A 20650-nucleotide genomic window follows, 5' to 3' on the forward strand; every position below is an offset into this window, starting at 1 on the left:
AACTATAGCTTTCAAAACCACAAGCAGCTCTGGTATATTGTTTTCTTATAGTGAGGTTTTTGATTTGCCAAGTCAAAACTAAGAAGTTTAAAAGAACTTCCTTCAATTTAAATGTCCATCAACAAACGAACTCATAAAGAAGATGTGATACACACACACACACCCACCGCCACTGTACTACCACTCAGACATAGAAAAAAGAAAGAAATTTGCAGCAGCAAGGATAGATTTGGACCTAGAGATTATCCTATTAAGTGAACAGAGGAAAACAAATATCATATGATACCACTTATATGTGGAATCTAAAAAAAATGATACAAATGAACTTATTTATAAGACAGAAACAGACTCACATACCTAGTAAACAAAACTTACAGTTACCAAAGGGGACAATGGTGGGGAGGGATAAATTAGGAGTTTGGGATTAACATATACCCACTAGTATATCTAAAATAGGTAAACAACAGGGAACGATATTCAATATCTTATAATAACTTATAATGGAAAAGAACAGTGCATATGTGTATACATACACATCTGAATCACTTTGCTGAACCTGACACTAATGTGACATTGTACACTAACTATGCTTCAATTAAAAAAAAATTAAGCATTCCCTTCATATTTAGCATGTGAGACCTGGATCTATAGCTTTGTTTTGAATTAAGGAACATCAACTTTAAATTGAAAATTAAACTAAATGAGGGGGAAAAAAATCTAGGATAGCTATGGTCATTCTTTTAACAAATATATTCCAGTATGTGTGACAGTTTTAAGTGCTATTTGTCCCTTTACATTTTCGCAGGTCTTCTTGGAAAGCTAAAAAAGTGTAGTCTCTGTTGTCCTTTCCTTTATATAACTATTTTTGATATTTCTTGACTCTCTGCAATTTATACTTTACACAAAAAGCTAGAGTCACAATCCCAGAAAGAAAGCTAAAGAAGAATCAGTGACTAGAAGCAGTTACTCGTTTCATTTCCTATCTCCAAAGAAACATCAACTCACATGATATAGAATATCCTGCAGTAAGTTATATCCTACCTCTATAACATATGTTCACCCTCCAAAAAGTACACTTTCAAGATGTGTTTGGATTTCCTGAAATTAAATTATAATTTAATAAGTTTATAAGAGTAGAAAAGCAATTGTTATATGAATTCCCAAACTAGTAACACAAAAAGCTATAATCTAATATTCAGCTCATTAAAGGGACAACAGATAATGTTGCAAATGTTCCATACTCTTCTAAAATTAACTGTGGTCATGACTAAAAGATAAGTTATAACCATCAGTAGTACTGCACTAGGTGAGCAAAAGTATAACACCACTCAAAACACATTAAGAGAACGTTTTTTAAAACTATGTACAGATAGAAATGGTGATCATGACTCTACAACTATGCTTTTAACAATTCATGCCCACATGGAATCTTACCCTTCTGGTTTTGTTTCCTAGACATTTCAGGTTTCTTTAGTCTCAAAAAATGCAGAAGAAAAGTATTATTTTGCCTTGTCTTGGTTCTGACTGTAGTTGTCTTTGATTTAAAAGGAGATGACCGAAGGTGATAAATATAAAATCCTGGTTATTTGAAATCCTGTTCACTAGCCGTCGATCTCCTTTTCTTCTCTCATATCAAATTCATGTCAAGAAATATCACTGCAGACATTCATGTCTCTTTTTCCAGGGAGATTCTAGGGGGAAAACAAACATACACATGTATTCACTATGACAGTAACAGCTGTACAAAATTTTTAACAGATATCCACATGCTTTATTTTATACTTTTTCTAAATGAAACTAGTTATTAAAAGAAAACTACTCGAGGATTTCCCTGTTGGTACAGTGGGTAACAGTTTGCCTGCCAATGCAGGTACATGGGTTCAATCTCTGGTCCAGGAAGATTCCATGTGCTGCAGAGCAACTAAAGCCCACGAGCTACAACTACTGAGCCCACAAGCCGCAACTACTGAGCCTGTGTGCCTAGAGCCTGTGCTCCGCAACAAGAGAAGCTACAATAAGAAGCCCATGCACCTCAACAAAGACAACCCCCACTCTCCACAACTAGAGAAAGCTTGCATGTAGCAAGAAGACCCAGTGCAATCAAATATAAACAAAGTATTTAAAAAAAAGAGAGAGAGAGAAAACAGGGTATTCACTTGTTTTAAAAAAAAAAAAACTACTCTAGAAAGAATACAGTTGTAAGAAGCAATATTTTAATTAATACAACATTGTAAATCAACTGTAATTCAATTTTTTAAAGTTTCTCAAAAAATAAATCATTGTAAACCTTTTTTTAAAAAAGCAATACTTTGCTCCTTAAAAAATTTTAATCTTATAAATCAAACTATCTTCTCAGTTCAGAAAGCATGTTTTCTTTTCTTTTTTTTTTTAATTAGTGCCAAATTCTTTCAGAACTAAAAGCTGGATTTTTGTTTTGTTTTGTTTTTTGAATTTTATTTATTTACTTATTTTTAAATTTTATTTTATTTAACTTTACAATATTGTGTTGGATTTGCCATATATCAAAATGAATCTGCCACAGGTATACATGTGTTCCCCATCCTGAACCCTCCTCCCTCCTCCCTCCCCATACCATCCCTCTGGGTCGTCCCAGTGCACCAGCCCCAAGCATCCAGTATCATGCATCGAACCTGGACTGGCGACTCGTTTCATATATGATATTATACATATTTCAATGCCATTCTCCCAAATCATCCCATCCTCTCCCTCTCCCACAGAGTCCAAAAGACTGTTCTATACATCAGTGTCTCTTTTGCTGTCTCGTATACAGGGTTATTGTTACCATCTTTCTAAATTCCATAAATATGCGTTAGTATACTGGAAAAGGTAACTTTTCATTCCAATCCCAAAGAAAGGCAATGCCAAAGAATGCTCAAACTACCGCACAATTGCACTCATCTCACACTCTAGTAAAGTAATGCTTAAAATTCTCCAAGCCAGGCTTCAGCAATATGTGAACCGTGAACTTCCTGATGTTCAAGCTGGTTTTAGAAAAGGCAGAGGAACCAGAGATCAAATTGCCAACATCCGCTGGGTCATGGAAAAAGCAAGAGAGTTCCAGAAAAACATCTATTTCTGTTTTATTGACTATGCCAAAGCCTTTGACTGTGTGGATCACAATAAACTGTAGAAAATTCTGAAAGAGATGGGAATACCAGAACACCTAATCTGCCTCTTGAGAAATTTGTATGCAGGTCAGGAAGCAACAGTTAGAACTGGACATGGAACAACAGACTGGTTCCAAATAGGAAAAGGAGTACGTCAAGGCTCTATATTGTCACCCTGTTTATTTAACTTATATGCAGAGTACATCATGAGAAACACTGGACTGGAAGAAACACAAGCTGGAATCAAGATTGCCGGGAGAAATATCAACAACCTCAGATATGCAGATGACACCACCCTTATGGCAGAAAGTGAAGAAGAACTAAAAAGCCTCTTGATGAAAGTGAAAGAGGAGAGTGAAAAAGTTGGCTTAAAGTTCAACATTCAGAAAATGAGGATCATGGCATCCGGTCCCATCACTTCATGGGAAATAGATGGGGAAACAGTGGCAACAGTGTCAGACTTTATTTTTCTGGGTTCCAAAATCACTGCAGATGGTGACTGCAGCCATGAAATTAAAAGACGCTTACTCCTTGGAAGGAAAGTTATGACCAACCTAGATAGCATATTCAAAAGCAGAGATATTACTTTGCCAAAAAAGGTTCGTCTAGTCAAAGCTATGGTTTTTCCAGTGGTCATGTATGGATGTGAGAGTTGGACTGTGAAGAAGGCTGAGCGCCGAAGAATTGATGCTTTTGAACTGTAGTGCTGGAGAAGACTCTTGAGAGTCCCTTGGACTGCAAGGAGATCCAACCAGTCCATTTTGAAGGAGATCAGCCCTGGGATTTCTTTGGAAGGAATGATGCTAAAGCTGAAACTCCAGTACTTTGGCCACCTCATGCGAAGAGTTGACTCACTGGAAAAGACTCTGGTGCTGGGAGGGATTGGGGGCAGGAGGAGAAGGGGACAACAGAGGATGAGATGGCTGGATGGCATCACTGACTCGATGACATGAGTCTGAGTGAACTCCGGGAATTGGTGATGGATAGGGAGGCCTGGTGTGCTGTGGTTCATGGGGTTGCAAAGAGTCGGACACAACTGAGTGACTGCTCTGATCTGATACTGTATTGGTGTTTTTCTTTCTGGCTTACTTCACTCTGTATAATAGGCTCCAGTTTCATCCACCTCATTAGAACTGATTCAAATGTATTCTTTTTAATGGCTGAGTAATACTCCATTGTGTATATGTACCACAGCTTGCTTATCCATTCATCTGCTGATGGACATCTAGGTTGCTTCCACGTCCTAGCTATTATAAACAGTACTGCTATGAACATTGGGGTACACGTGTCTCTTTCCCTTCTGGTTTCCTCAGTGTGTATGCCCAGCAGTGGGATTGCTGGATCATAAGGCAGTTCTATTTCCAGTTTTTTAAGGAATCTCCAGAAAGCCCAGAGATAAATCCACGCACATATGGACACCTTATCTTTGACAAAAGAGGCAAGAATATACAATGGATTAAAGACAATCTCTTTAACAAGTGGTGCTGGGAAAACTGGTCAACCACTTGTAAAAGAATGAAACTAGACCGCTTTCTAACACCATACACAAAAATAAACTCAAAATGGATTAAAGATCTAAACGTAAGACCAGAAACTATAAAACTCCTAGAGGAGAACATAGGCAAAACACTCTCCGACATACATCACAGCAGGATCCTCTATGACCCACCTCCCAGAATATTGGAAATAAAAGCAAAAATAAACAAATGGGTGGGACCTAATTAAACTTAAAAGCTTCTGCACAACAAAGGAAACTATAAGCAAGGTGAAAAGACAGCCTTCAGAATGGGAGAAAATAATAGCAAATGAAGCAATAGACAAACAACTAATCTCAAAGATATACAAGCAACTCCTACAGCTCAATTCCAGAAAAATAAATGACCCAATCAAAAAATGGGCCAAAGAACTAAATAGACATTTCTCCAAAGAAGATATACAGATGGCTAACAAACACATGAAAAGATGCTCAACATCACTCATTATCAGAGAAATGCAAATCAAAACCACTATGAGGTACCATTTCACGCCAGTCAGAATGGCTGCGATCCAAAAGTCTACAAGCAATAAATGCTGGAGAGGATGTGGAGAAAAGGGAACCCTCTTACACTGTTGGTGGGAATGCAAACTAGTACAGCCACTATGGAAAGCATGTTTTCTTATTCTTCTTGTGTCTATCTCAAAAATCTTATCTCCACCTCTACTTCACAAACTAAAATAGTTACTTCCTATCACTCCCTAAGATCTCTCTTACCACCTGCTCTTCCTATATAAATCAAGGGTCTTTTCTCTTCCTCTATTAATTTCCTTTATCTAACCCCTCCTCAGGTTTCCCAGCTCAAATATAGTTGCAAGACATTTGGGAGGAGGGTGAGAGGGAAAAGGAGAGAATAAAGGGAATTTAATAAGGAAAACTGAAACATCAGAATGTGGATTAGTCAACACTACAGAAAGCTTTTATAAATTGCAAAGATACAAATGCCTTTTTCCTGCCTTATTACTAAACATTTAATACATACATGTCCAAAATTTATGGGTAAAGAAAGCATGAGGAGGGTCATGGAACTCTTATACCTAGAAACCTGATAGAAAAAAAAAAAAAAAACTTTACAAAATGTAACCCAAGAAGGAAATAAGAGTAAACTTTATGAAATATTTTTTCAGTGTGGAGAATAAAAGGGATAAGTCACAAGTTAAAAAAAAAAATCCATCAAGAGTAAAAAGCCTGTTCTCAGAGTCGCTCTGCTCTGCACCCGAAACTATCACAACGCTGTTAACTGGCTATACTCCAATATAAAATAAAGTTTAAAAAAAAGGATAAACATAAAATAAAGACTTCAGAGTAACAGCCTCTTAGGGGATTCCCTGACAGTCCAGTGGTTAGCACTCTCAGCTTTCATTGCCACGTGCCTGGGTTTGATCCTTGATTGAGGAACTGAGATCCTGCGATGTGCAATCAATAAAAATGACACAGCAACTATCAAATCTCCAGTAACAAAAGATAAAGACAATGAGAGAAAATAAATTACCATGTAGCAGATAGCAGATGAAGAACTAAACCTGGGAAACAATATAACCCCCCAAATCAAAGATTTTTCATTAAATACTTACTTGAATACTTTAAATAAGAATTTAGATTAAGTAAAATAAGAGCTAGGAAATAAATGAAAGAATGAATAAGGATAAATAGAATGAAAAGAAAGATGACTGCAAAGCTAAGGAAATCTGAAAAACAAAATACCACAATTACAGATTTAATAAGGTATCAGAAACAGAACAGATTCAAATGAAAACAGAATGAATGGGATGGAGAAATGGGATGGCTTTCAGAAAAATAATAATAATAATAATAAAAACATAAAAGAAGTTAAAGCAATTAGAAGATAAAAATGATCCAATCTAAGGATAATTAGAGTCAATATAATAAACTCCAAAAACAGAGGACTCAATAAAGGGAACAGAAAAAACATTCACAGATGAAATACAGGAAAATTCCTTTGAAAGAAGCATCAGTATCATTCCCTCCCCACTACCAATCCATCAGAAGAAATCCTCTCTGTTCTACCTTTTACATATACCAGAACTGGCCCACTTCTGACCATCTCCACTTGCAACCACTTCTGTCCAAGACACAATCATTTCTCACCTGCATTGCTATAATCAAGACTATAATAGTCTCCTAGCTGGCATCCTGAGTCTGCTATTCTGCCACTCTCTAGCTTCTGTTTCACATAGGTATTTTAAAATTATAAGACATTATGTCCCAACTATGCCGTTCAAAGCCCTCCAGCAGCTCCTCATTTCATTCAAAGTAAAAGCCAGAGCCCTCAGAGTGGCCTAAAAGGTCTTATCTGCTCTAACACCCTGTCCGCATGCACCCTTTTCCTCTCTGACCTCACATCCTGCTACTCTTCCTCTCAAGTATTTTATACCAGCCACATTGGCCTCTTTATTGTCCATTTTATTTATTTATTTATTTATTTTAATTTTATTTTATTTTTAAACTTTACAAAATTGTATTAGTTTTGCCAAATATCAAAATGAATCCGCCACAGGTATACATGTGTTCCCCATCCTGAACCCTCCTCCCTCCTCCCTCCCCATACCATCCCTCTGGGTCGTCCCAGTGCACTAGCCCCAAGCATCCAGTATCGTGCATCGAACCTGGACTCAGATATGTTCTCAACTTAAGGCCCTTAAGGTGTTGCCTCTGCCACCAATGTCCTTCCCCTAGATAGCTACATGGAATACTTCCTCACCTCCTTTAGGCTTTTTCTCGAATGTTTCCTTCTCTGCAGTTATTCATAAGAAACTGCTGAACTCGGGGCGAGAACAGAGGGAATCTGTGGCATTACTAGCTAAAGTACTCCCATCCCCAGAGGTCAGTGGGGAAGTTGGTTCTACCAAGGTGGTAAAAACCAGCAGCTACTGACAAAGAAGGCTGACTTTACTTAAAGCAAAGTACAGAAAAAGCTCATGCCTATCCTATCTGCATTGTCAATAAGAGTTTGCATTACTGGGGGCAAAGAGAAAAGCAAGACCAAGAGCTCCGATATCCTGAGGTCACTGTCATAGTGCAAACAATGGGGCAGCAAACTAGTCAGAAATTAAAAAAGGAAATCTGGAGAAGAAACTATAAGGGACCTCGATATATGTCTACACATTCACACACCAGGAGCCTGCACACACAGGCAGAAAAGACAGAAAAGGGCCTGGTGGAAGGTAAAAGTTAGGGCAGACTTTGAAATGGCCTGAACTTTGAAGGAGCTTCCTCAAACAGATAAAGATCAGCAGAGAGTAGAAGTCTTACTCGGTATTTAGCTCAATAGCTAGCACACTATCTAGCACAATCTTCGACCAATCATTGACTGACCACTAAGCAATGCAGATGCAGGTGCCACTCCAGGAAGCCAAACACAAAAATTAAAACAGAAATTAAAATAACAAAAAACTGAGCAGGTATCAGCAGTCACACACCACACAGAAAAATTCCACAGATTTAGCTCAGGCAAGTTACTTTAAAAACAACAATAATAACAAAGCAACAACAACCCTCAAAAGGGAGAAAAATCAGAATCCAAAACTGCTACAATATATTATGCAAAATGTCCACAGTTCCAACAAAAATTTGTAAGATGTAAAAATGCCAAGAAAGTGTGACCCAAACTGAGAAGGGAAAAAAAGACCCCATGTGATTGAAAATATCTCTGAGTAGGCCCAATGCCAGCCTTAGCAAACGCAGACTTCAAAGTGTTTTAAAAGACTAAGGAAAATTATAAGAACAATGTCTTAAACAAATAGAAAATCTCAACAACAAATAATAATTATAAAAAAGACCAAACAAAACCCCAGAGTTGAACACTGAAGCAGAATAAAAAATAAACCTGAAGAAAGAGTAACAGAAATGATCTAATCTGAAAAGAGAGAAAAGAATAAAGAAAAACAAACATAGCCTTAAAGACCTGTGGAACAATGTCAAATGTACCAACATACATGAATTACGAATTCCAGAAGTGGAAAGGATACAGAAACAGTGACCAAAAACTATACAAACTGACTTTACAATTAATCTACACTTTAAGAAGCTAAATGAAGCATGACAACAGAAACACAGAAATCCATACCTAGATATATAGTAAAACTGACGAAAGCCCAAAACAGAAAATCTTGGGAGTATCATTTTACAGGGACACAAAGATTTAACTACTGGCTAACTTCTCATCAGAAACAAGGGAGGCCAGAAGGCAATGAAATAACATATTCAAAATGCTGAAAGAAAATAGTCAAGTAATAATTCTGTATCCACAGATGGCTAATAAACACATGAAAAGATGCTCAACACTGCTCATTATTAGAGAAATGCAAATCAAAACTACAATGAGGTTATCACCAACACTGGTCAGAACAGCCATCATCAAACAATCCACAAACAATAAATGCTGGAGAGGGTATGGAGAAAAGGGAACCCTCTTGCACTGTTGATGGGAATACAAATTGATAACAGCCACTATGGAGAATAGTGTGGAGATCCCTTAAAAAACTAGGAATAAAACTACCATATGACCCAACAATCCCACTATTGGACATATACTCTGAGGAAACCATAACTGACAAAGACACATGCACCCCACTGTTGACTGCAGCACTATTAACAATAGTTAGGACATGAAAGCAACCTAGATGTCCACTGACAGATGAATGGATAAAGAAGTTGTGGTACACATATACAATGGAATATTCAGTTCAGTTCAGTCACTCAGTCGTGTTCGACTCTTTGCGATCCCATGAATCACAGCAGGCCAGGCCTCCCTGTCCATGACCAACTCCCGGAGTTCACTCAAACTCATGTCCATCGAGTCAGTGATGCCATCCAGCCGTCTCATCCTCTGTCGTCCCCTTCTCCTCCTGCCCTCAATCCCTCCCAGCATCACAGTCTTTTCCAATAAGTCAACTCTTCCCATGAGGTGGCCGAAGTACTGGAGTTTCAGCTTTAGCATCAGTCCTTCCAATAAACACTCAGGACTGATCTCCTTTAGAATGGACTGACTGGATCTCCTTGCAGTCCAAGGGACTCTCAAGAGTCTTCTCCAACACCACAGTTCAAAAGCATCAATTCTTCAGCGCTCAGCTTTCTTCACAGTCCAACTCTCACATCCATACATGACCACTGGAAAAACCATAGCCTTGACTAGATGGACCTTTGTTGGCAAAGTAATATCTCTGCTTTTTAATATGCTGTCTAGGTTGGTCATAACTTTCCTTCCAAGGAGTATGCGTCTTTTAATTTCATGGCTGCAGTCACCATCTGCAGTGATTTTGGAGCCCAAAAAACAAAGTCTGACAATGTTTCCACTGTTTCCCCTCTATTTGCCATGAAGTGATGGGACCAGATGCCATGATCTTCGTTTTCTGAATGTTGAACTTTAAGCCAACTTTTTCACTCTCCTCTTTCACTTTCATCAACAGGCTTTTTAGTTCCTCTTCACTTTCTGCCATAAGGGTGGTGCATCATCTGCATATCTGAGGTTATTGATATTTCTCCCAGCAATCTTGATTCCAGCTTGTGCTCAGCCATAAAAAGGAACAAATTTGACTCCGTTCTAATAAGGTGGATGAACGGAGAACCTATTATACACAGTGAAGTGAGTCACAAAGAGAAAGATAAATACTGTATTCTAACGCATATGTATGTAACCTAGAAGGACAGTACTGATGAACCTATTTGCAGGGCAGCAGTGGAGACAGGCATGGAGAAAAGACTTGTTGGCACAGAGAGGGAAGGGCAGGGTGGGACAAACGGAGAGAACAGCACTGAAACATATACACTGCCATATGTAATTTAGATAGCTGGTGAAATGTACTGTATGACGCAGGGAGCTCAAATCAGTGCCGTGTGATAATCTAGAAGGGCAAGATGGGGAGGAAGGTGGGACGGAGGTTCAGGAGGGAGGGGACATACCTATACCTATGGCTGATTCATGTTCATATATTGCAGAGGCCAACACAATATTGGAAATTAATCATCCTCCAACTAAAAATAAATTTTTAAAAAAAGGAATATTGTATCCAGATAGCTAAATTGTCTTTCAAAAATGAAGATGGGAGTTCCCTGGTGGCTTAGCAGTAAAGAATCCGCCTGCCAATGCAGGAGACACGGGTTCGATCCCTGATTCGGGAAGATTCTACTTGCCACAGAGCAACTAAACCCATGTGCCACAACGACTGAGCCTGTGCTTGAGAGCCCAGGAACCACAACTCCTGAGCACAGTGGTTGCAACGACAGCAGCCTGCATGTCCTAGAGCTCATGCTCCACCAGAGAAGCCACCACAGTGAGAAGCCTGTGCACCACAGCTAGAGTAGCCCTGCTGGCCTAACTAGAGGAGAGCCTGTGCAGCAATGAGAACCCAGCACAGCCAAACACAAAAGTAAAATGATTTTATAAAATGAGCATGAAACAGAGACATCCCCAATAAATTAAGAGAATCCACCGACACCAGATGGTAACTTGAATCTACACAAAGAAAAGTACTGGGAAAAGGAAATATACGGGTAAATATAAAAGAATACATTCTAAAAAGTTTATTCTCTTGGGACTTCCCTGGTGGTCCAGTAGTTAGGACTCTGCACTTCCACTGCAGGGGATGTGAATTTGATCCCTGTTTGGGAAACTAAGATTCCACATGCCATATATACATATATATATATTCTCTAAAATTATTTAAAAGATTATATAAAGCAGTAATAACATTATTGTTATGTTTATAACAAATATAATATATATGACAATTACTGTACAAAGGAGGGAGTAAGAAATGCTATCTTACAGAATTAAACTAGCATTAATCTAAAGTAGACTGTGATGAATTAAAATGCATTTTGGAATGTCTAGAACAAGCACTAAGAAAATAACTCACCACCTGGAAGCCTTTGTATTTTAAATTATTTGCTTCTTTTAAATTGACCACATTAGCGATTTCCACTTTGCTTAGTATACGGCAAACTGTCTTCACTAAACAAAATATACAACATCAGGTATTTCTCACTGAAAAACAGTGTTGAGTTTCTACTGAGGTTTTCTCCAGTTGTTGTGATAGGGATAACTATTCTTTTTATTTTCTGGAGAAGAAATACAAACCCATAAAGACTATAATATCCAGAGTGGTATTTCAAAAGTTTGGAGACATAAAGGGCACCTGATTTAAAATTTAAAAAAGGAAAAGAATATAACTCAAAGACAGCAAAAACAAAAGACAACAGCAAAACAAAATAATTAAAATCATACACTTAAAAAAAAATCTATGAGCTATTTAAAATCCTAAAAGATGATACTGTGATTAAAAAGAATGCATTTGAATCAGTTCTAATGAGGTGGATGAAACTGGAGCCTATTATACAGAGTGAAGTAAGCCAGAAAGAAAAACACCAATACAGTATACTAACGCATATATATGGAATTTAGAAAGATGGTAACAATAACCCTGTGTACGAGACAGCAAAAGAGACACTGATGTATAGAACAGTCTTATGGACTCTGTGGGAGAGGGAGAGGGTGGGAAGATTTGGGAGAATGGCACTGAAACATGTAAAATATCATGTATGAAATGAGTTGCCAGTCCAGGTTCAATGCACGATACTGGATGCTTGGGGCTAGTGCACTGGGACGACCCAGAGGGATGGTATGGGGAGGGAGGAGGGAGGAGGGTTCAGGATGGGGAACACATGTATACCTGTGGCAGATTCATTTTGATATTTGGCAAAACTAATACAATTTTGTAAAGTTTAAAAATAAAACAAAATTGTAGTTGGAAAATAAAAAAAGGAAAAGAATATAACTCAAAGACAGCAAAAACAAAAGACAACAGCAAAACAAAATAATTAAAATCATACACTTAAAAAAATCTATGAGCTATTTAAAATCCTAAAAGATGATACTGTGATTAAAAATAATGCATTTGAATCAGTTCTAATGAGGTGGATGAAACTGGAGCCTATTATACAGAGTGAAGTAAATCAGAAAGAAAAAGACCAATACAGTATATTAATGCATATATATGGAATTTAGAAAGATCGTAACGATGACACTATATGTGAGATAGCAAAAGAGACACAGATGTAAAGAACAGACTTTTGGACTCTGTGGGAGTAGGCAAGCGTGGGATGATTTGAGAGAATAGCATTGAAACATGTAGATTACCATATGTGAAAGAGATCGCCGGTCCAGGTTCGATGCATGAGACAGGGTGCTCAGGGCCGGTGCACTGGGACAACCTCGAGGGCTGGGATGGAGAGGGAGGTGGGAGGGGGGTTCAGGATGGGGGACACATGTACACCCATGGCTGACTCATGTCTCTGTATGGCATAAACCACTAAAATATTATTAAGTAATTAGCTGTCAATTAAACAAATTAATTTTTTAAAAAAGATAATGCTGTGAAAGTGCTGCACTCAATATGCCAGCAAATTTGGAAAACTCGGAGTGGCCACAGGACTGGGAAAGGTCAGTTTTCATTCCAATCCCAAAGAAAGACAATGCCAAAGAATGCTCAAACTACCGCACAATTGCACTCATCTCACACACTAGCAAAGTAATGCTCAAAATTCTCCAAGCCAGGCTTCAATTGTACATGAACCATGAACTTCCAGATGTTCAAGGTGGATTTAGAAAAGGCAGAGGAACCAGAGCTCAAGTTACCAACATCCGTTGGATCATCGAAAAAGCAAGAGTGCCAGAAAAACATCTACTTCTGCTTTATTGACTATGTCAAAGCCTTTGACTGTGTGGATCACAACAAACTGGGAAATTCTTAAAGAGATGGGAATACCAGACCACCTGATCTGCCTCCTGAGAAATCTGTATGCAGGCCAAGAAACAACAGTTAGAATTGGACATGGAATAACAGACTGGTTCCAAATCGGGAAAGGAGTACATCAAGGCTGTATATTGTCACTCTGCTTATTTAATCTATATGCAGAGTACATCATGAGAAATGCTGGGCTGGGTGAAGCACAAGCTGAAATCAAGATTGCTGGGAGAAATATCAATAACCTCAGATATGCAGATGACACCACCCTTATGGCAGAAAGCGAAGAAAAACTAAAGAGTCTCTTGATGAAAGTGAAAGAGGAGAGTGAAAAAGTTGGCTTAAAGCTCAACATTCAGAAAATGAAGATCATGGCATCTGGTCCCATCACTTCATGGCAAACACATGGGCAAACAGTGGAAACCAGTGTCAGACTTTATTTCTGGGGGCTCCAAAATCACTGCAGATGGTGACTGCAGCCATGAAATTAAAAGATGCTTGCTCCTTGGAAGAAAAGTTATGACCAACCTAGACAGCATATTAAAAAGCAGAAACATTACTTTGCCAACAAAGATCCGTCAAGTCAAAGCTCTGGTTTTTCCAGTAGTCATGTACAGATGTGAGAGCTGGACTATAAACAAAGTTGAGCACTGAAGAATTGATGCTTTTGAACTGTGGTGTTGGAGAAGACTCTTGAGAGTTCCTTGGACTGCAAGGAGATCCAACCAGTCCATCCTAAAGGAAATCAGTTCTGAATATTCATTGGAAGGACTTATGCTGAAGCTGAAACTCCAATACTTCGGCCATTTGATGCAAAGAACTGATTCATTTGAAAAGACCCTGATGCTGGGAAAGATTGAAGGCGGGAGGAGAAGGGAACAACAGAGGATGAGATGGTTGGATGGCATCACCGACTCAATGGACATGAGTTTGAGTAAACTCTGGGAGTTGGTGATGGACAGGGAGGTCTGGCGTGCTGCAGTCCATGGGGTCATAAGGAGTCGGTCACGACTGAGTGACTGAACAGAACACAAAATAAGGTAATAAAGGAGGAACAATTAAACCAAAAGATATAATATAAAAAACAAACATCAAAATGGCAGAGAGAAACCTAGCTATATAAAAATTATACTAAATATGAATGGATTATGAAGGTAGAGGAATCAGAGATCAAATTGCCAACATCCCCTGGTTCATAGATAAATCAAGAGAATTCCAGAAAAGCATCTACTTCTCCTTCATTGACTACGTTAAAGCCTTCAATTGTGTGGATAACAACAAACTATGGAAAATTCTTCAAGAGACGGGAATACCAGATCACATTACCTGCGTTCTGAGAAATCTGTATGCAGGTCAAAAAAAAAACAGTTAGAACCGGACATGGAACAACAGACTGGTTCAAAATTGGGAAAGAGTACACCAAGGCTGTATATTGTCACTCTGCTTATTTAACTTCTACACAGAGTATATCATGTGAAATGCCGAGCTGGATGAAGCACAAGCTGGAATCAAGACTGCTGGAAAAATAGCAATAACCTCAGATATGCAGATGATACCACCCTATGGCAGAAAGCAAAGAGGAACTAAAGACCCTCTTGATGAAAGTGAAAGAGGAGAGTGAAAAAGTTGGCTTAAAACTCAACTTTCAAAAAAATAAGATCATAGCACCTGGTCCCATCACTTCATAGCAAATAGGTGGGGCAACAATGGAAACGGTAAGAGACTTTATTTTCTTCAACTCCAAAATCACTGCAGATGGTGACTGCAGCCATAAAATTAAAAGATGCTTGCTCCCTGGAAGAAAAGCTATGACTAACCTAGACAGCATATTAAAAAGCAGAGACATTACTTTACCGACAAAGGTCCATCTAGTCAAAGCTATGGTTTTCCCAGTAGTCATGTAGGGATGTTAAGAGCTGGACTATAAAGAATGCTGAGAGCCAAAGAATTGATGCTTTTGAATTGTGGAGTTGGAGAAGACTTCTTGAGAGTCCCTTGGACTGCAAGGAGATCAAACCAGTCCATCCTAAAAAAAATCAGTCCTGAATATTCGTTGGAAGGACTGATGCTGAAGTTCCAATACTTTGGCCACCTGATGCAAAGAGCCGACTCACTGGAAAAGACCCTGATGCTGGGAAAGATTGAGAGCTGGAGGAGAAGGGGACGACAGAGGATGAGATGGTTGAATGGCATCACCGACTCAATGGACATGAGTTTCTGCAAACTCTGGGAGATGGTGAAGGACAGGGCTCTTACACCACATACAAAAACCAACTCAAAATGGATTAAAGACCTAAACATAAGATCTAAAACTCCTGGAAGAAAACACAGAGGAAAAGCTTCATGATACTGACGTTGGCAGTGATTTCTTGAATATGACACCAAAAGCAGCCAAAAAAAGCAAAAATTGACAAACTGGACCATGTGAAAATTAAAAACTTCTGTACAGCAAAAATAATCAATGGAGTGAAAATATTAGCAAATCATATATCTGATAAGCGTTAAATAATCAAAATATATAAAGAATGCCTACAACTTAACACAGAAAAATAAATGACCCAAGTTAAAAATGGACAAACAACTTGAATAGACGTTTCTCAAAAGAAGATAAGCCAACAGTCAACAAACATATGAAAAGATGCTTGACATCACTCATAGCTAGAGAAACACAAATCAAAATCATAGTGAGATACCACCTCATATCGATTAGGATGGCCGCGAACAAAAACAACAACAGCAACAAAACAAAACACACACAGACACAAAACCAGAAAGTAAGTGTTGTTGAAGATGTAGAAAAATTGAAACGCTTGTGCACTCTTGGTTGGAATATAAAATGGTGTGGCCACTGTGGAAAATACTATGAAGGTTTCTCAAAATTTAAAAATAGAACTACTATATCATCCAGCAATCCCACCTCTGGGTATATATCCAAAAGAAATTAAAGCAGGACATCAAAGAAGTATTTGCACATCCATGTTCACTGTAGCATTATTTATAATAGACAAGAGATGGAAACAACCCAAATGCCTATCAACAGATGACTGGGTAAACAAGATGTGGCATATATACACAATGGAATATTATTTGGCTTTTAAAAAGAAGGAAATCTTAATACATGCCACAAAATAAATGAACCCTGAGGATATTATGTGAAATGAAGTGTCAGTCATAAAAAAGAAAAATATTGTATGATTCCACTTACATAGGCTATCTAAAGTACTGAAATCCACACAAACAGAAAGGAGAATGGTAGTTAGCCAGAGACTAGAGGGAGAGGGAAATAGAATATTGTGATTTTATAGGTACAGGCTCACCCTGGAGAGATTGCAGGTTCAGTTCCAGATCACTGCAACAAAGTGAACATCACAGTAAAGCAAGTCACAGAAATTTTTTGGTTTCCCAGTGCATATACAGTTATGTTTACAGTGTAGTCTATTTAGTGTGCAATAGCATTATGTCTGTAATGTCTAGATGTCATTATGTCTAGACTTCCCTGTAGCTCAAATGTTAAAGAATCTGCCTGTGAGGCAGGAGACCAGGGTTCAATCCCTGGGTTGGGAAGTTCCTCTGGAGAAGGGAATGGCAATCCACTCCAGTATTCTTGCCTGGAGAATTCCATGGACAGAGAAGCCTGGCAGGCTACAGTCTGTGGGGTCGCAAAGAGTCAGACATGACTGAGTCACTAACACACAGCATTATGTCTAAAAAAATGTATGTTCTTTAGTTTAAAAATACATTATTGCTAAAAGAATGCTAACCATCATCTGACAATGCAGGGTTGCCACAAACCTTCAGTATGTTAAAAAAAAAAAAAGTAATATCTGTGAAATACAATAAAGTGAAACACAATAAAGAAGAGTCTGCCTATAATTTCAACGCTTGTGTCTCAGGGAATAGGGAAGCCTGAGGAGAGGGAAGAGAGGTAGCGGAATGGTCAGTTGGTGGGTCAGTCAGAATCAATTAAATTTTCCTCACATTTGGGCATGGTTTGTGGCACTCTAAAACAATGACAGTAGTAACATCAAAAATCGCTGATTACAGATCACCATAACAAATATAGCAACAATAAAAACATTCAAAATACTGGGAGAATTACCAAAATGTGACACAGACGCACAAAGTGAGCAATGCTGGTAGAAAAATGGCACTGATAGATTTGCCTAACGTCTATCAGTGGGACACTAGTTTGATAAATTATGGTTTATTCACACAATGAGATACTACGCAAATATTTTTGAGGAAAGAGAACATCCTTTTATATACTGATATAAGATATACTGTTAAGTAAATGATGGGGAGAAGAATAATTTATACTATCATATATACATAAATATTGTGTATCTGAAAAGATAAACAAGAAAGTAGCCAACAGTGATGATCCACTGAAGAATGGAAATTGAAAAAATAGGAAACAAGGTTAAGAAAGACTTTTCAATCATCCTTTTTATATGTTTCAATCAACCTTTTATATATTTCTTGCACTGAAACATATAAGCATATTATCTCTTCAAAACAATTGTAATACTTTTTTAAAAAGACTAATTCCCAGCAAATTAAACCAAAGCTGAAAACTCTCAGTTTAACCTAAACAACGTTTATTTCAACTTAGAAATCCAACCAACAGGTTCAAGAAATGTGTCACTAAGAACCTACAAGCACTAACTCTCTAGACCTGCAGAATAACAACCCAAAATAAGAAAATGGGGAGTTCCAAATAAGAACATTTTTCCTGACTTAAAGAGTTTTGGTTATGAGAAAACAATCAAGAGTTCTTATTCCACAATGTATCATCAGTTTGCCAATAAATATTCTCATTAGCCTTATAAAGGAATATGAAAAAGCAGAGAGACCCAAAGTAATGCACTGATATACTCTAAAAAATAATTAGCAACAAAGGAGATGATGTCCTTAGGTCAAAAGCTGACATTCCCGTAAGTCTGTTTTCTCAACAAATGTCTTTATTCATTGGCACTAACTTTCCAATCCATGTATCATTCTAACCCCCAAACTCCCATAATTATAAAGCTGATCACCACAAATTTTATTCTGGAAAATGTAATTTTCATTTAGAAGAACCAATAAATTCCTCTTTTTAAATGTAAACATTGAATTGGAACAACACAGAATTGGAACAAAATAATATTTCTGGAAATTTAGAATACATTCTAAGTGGAAAATCAGAAACCACATGATATCACAACTCCTCTTACTACTATTAAAAGGCACAAGATCCTCCAAATTGCCAAACATTAGTCATCAGTGGCAGCTGTAGTGTGGGAGTAGAGGGGGCTCATGGGAGCAGAGAGGCAATACACACATGTTTGTCTCTTCCTATTTCACTGCTAGCTGGGTGGTTAGAGTTGTCTGTAGCTTCCTCCTCCTCACGCAGGTGGCTGTAACCCAAGCCTAATCAAGCCAAATCATCCTCAGCTGTATAAATTCTTCAATAATGGTTTTAAACAATACCGATCATTTAATCCTCATCCCCTCCACACACATATAAACTCCATTCCTTCCATCTCCCCAAAGCACAGATGCACAAGCAACACAAGGGAATGGAGGCAGCTGTGAGGCAAAAACAAAATACGGCAATTAAGAGCTTTATTCACTGATTCTACTCTATAAAGGGAAATCCCATGCACATAGAAAAAGTGATTTCTAAATACACCTGCTAACTTAAAAAACTAATCAATTAATAAGTACTTAAGATAACTTACTATGTGCCAAGAAGGGTAGTACTAAAGAATGTGCTAACCATTGGACAACTGCACTCAGCTCCCATGCTAGAAAGGTCATGCTTAAAATCTTGCACGTGAGGCTTCAGCATTATGCGAACCAAGAACTTTCAGATGTCCAACCTGCATTTAGAAAAGGAAGAGGAACCAGAGATCAAATTGCCAACATTCGCTGGATCATAAGAGAAAGCCAGGAAATTCCAGAAAAACATCTGCCTCTGTTTCATTGACTAGGCCAAAGCCTTTGACTGTGTGGATCATAATAAACTGTGGGAAGCTCTTAAAGAGATGGGAATACCAGAACATCATGCCTGTCTCCTGAGAAACTTGTATGTGGGTCAAGAAGCAACAGTTTGAACCCTGTATGGGAATAACTGATTAGTTCAAGATTTGTTTGTTTAACCTATACGCTGAGCATATCATGAGAAATGCTGGGCTTGGTTGAGTTCCAAGCTGGAATTAACATAGGTGGGAGAAACATCAACAACCTCAGATATGCAGATACCACTCTAGTGGCAGAAAGTGAAGAGGAACTAAAGAGCCTCTTGATGAGGCTGAAGGAGGAGAGTGAAAGAGCTGGCTTAAAACTAAATATTAAAAAAACTAAGATCATGGCAACTGGCTCCATTACTTCATGGCAAATAGAAGGGGAAAAGATGGAAGTAGTGACAGATTTTCTCTTCTTGGGCTCTAAAACCATTGGGATGGTGACTGCAGCCATGAAATCATATGGGGTTTGCTTCTTGGCAGGAAAGCTATGACAAACCTAGACACTGTGCTGAAAAGCAGAGACGTTACTCTGCCGTCAAAGGTCCATACAGTCAAGGCTATAGTCTTCCCAGTGGTCACGTACAGTTGTGAGAGCTGGACCATAAAGAAGGCAGATAGCCAAAGAATTGATGCCTTTAAAATGTGGTGCTGGAGAAGACTCCTGAGAGTCTCTTAAACAGGAAGGAGATCAAACCAGTCAGTCTTAGGGAAATCAAACCCAAATACTTATTGGAAGGACTGATGCTGAGGCTTAAACGCCAGTATTTTGCTCATCTGATGCGAACAGCTGACTCATCGGAAAAGTCCCTGATGCTGGGAAAGATTGAGGGCAGAAAGAGAAGGAGTCAGAGGATGAGACGGCTGGATGGCATCACTGATACAATGGACATGAACTTGGGCAAATTTCGGGAGATGGTAAGGGATAGGGAGACCTGGTGTGCTGCAGTTCATGGGGTCTCAAAGAGTCAGAGACAGCTGGGTGATTGAACAACAACTATGTGCCAATACTTGACACACACCAAAAAACCTTTATCCATCCTCAATGGATAAACCTTGAGGATGTAATGCTTAGTGAAATAAACCAGTCACAAAAAGACAAATACTGTATGATTCTAATTATATGAGGTATTATATAAGAATATATTCTACTTACATGAGAATCTACTTATATGATTCTACTTACAGAGTAGTCAAATTCATAGAGACAAAGTTGCC

At 38.3% G+C, this 20650-nt stretch overlaps 1 protein-coding gene across 2 annotated transcripts in view; it reads right to left on the reverse strand.

Moving 5' to 3' along the window:
* SPATS2 (spermatogenesis associated serine rich 2) overlaps window positions 1-20650 on the reverse strand; it is a 153241-nt gene that overhangs the window by 72866 nt on the left and 59725 nt on the right. Inside the window, exons 1-2 of one of the 2 annotated variants that reach the window (XM_061416220.1) lie at window positions 19148-19172; window positions 1435-1691 (exon numbers count right to left, since the gene is read on the reverse strand). In XM_061416220.1, the coding sequence (XP_061272204.1) occupies window positions 1435-1459 (25 nt within the window). In that variant the 5' untranslated portion in view covers window positions 1460-1691; window positions 19148-19172. Of the gene's footprint in view, window positions 1-1434; window positions 1692-19147; window positions 19173-20650 lie in introns of those variants that run through there. The other variant, XM_061416219.1, reaches the window with a different exon arrangement.

This window comes from Bos javanicus, chromosome 5 (assembly GCF_032452875.1).
Source record: "Bos javanicus breed banteng chromosome 5, ARS-OSU_banteng_1.0, whole genome shotgun sequence".
Lineage (NCBI taxonomy): Eukaryota > Metazoa > Chordata > Mammalia > Artiodactyla > Bovidae > Bos > Bos javanicus.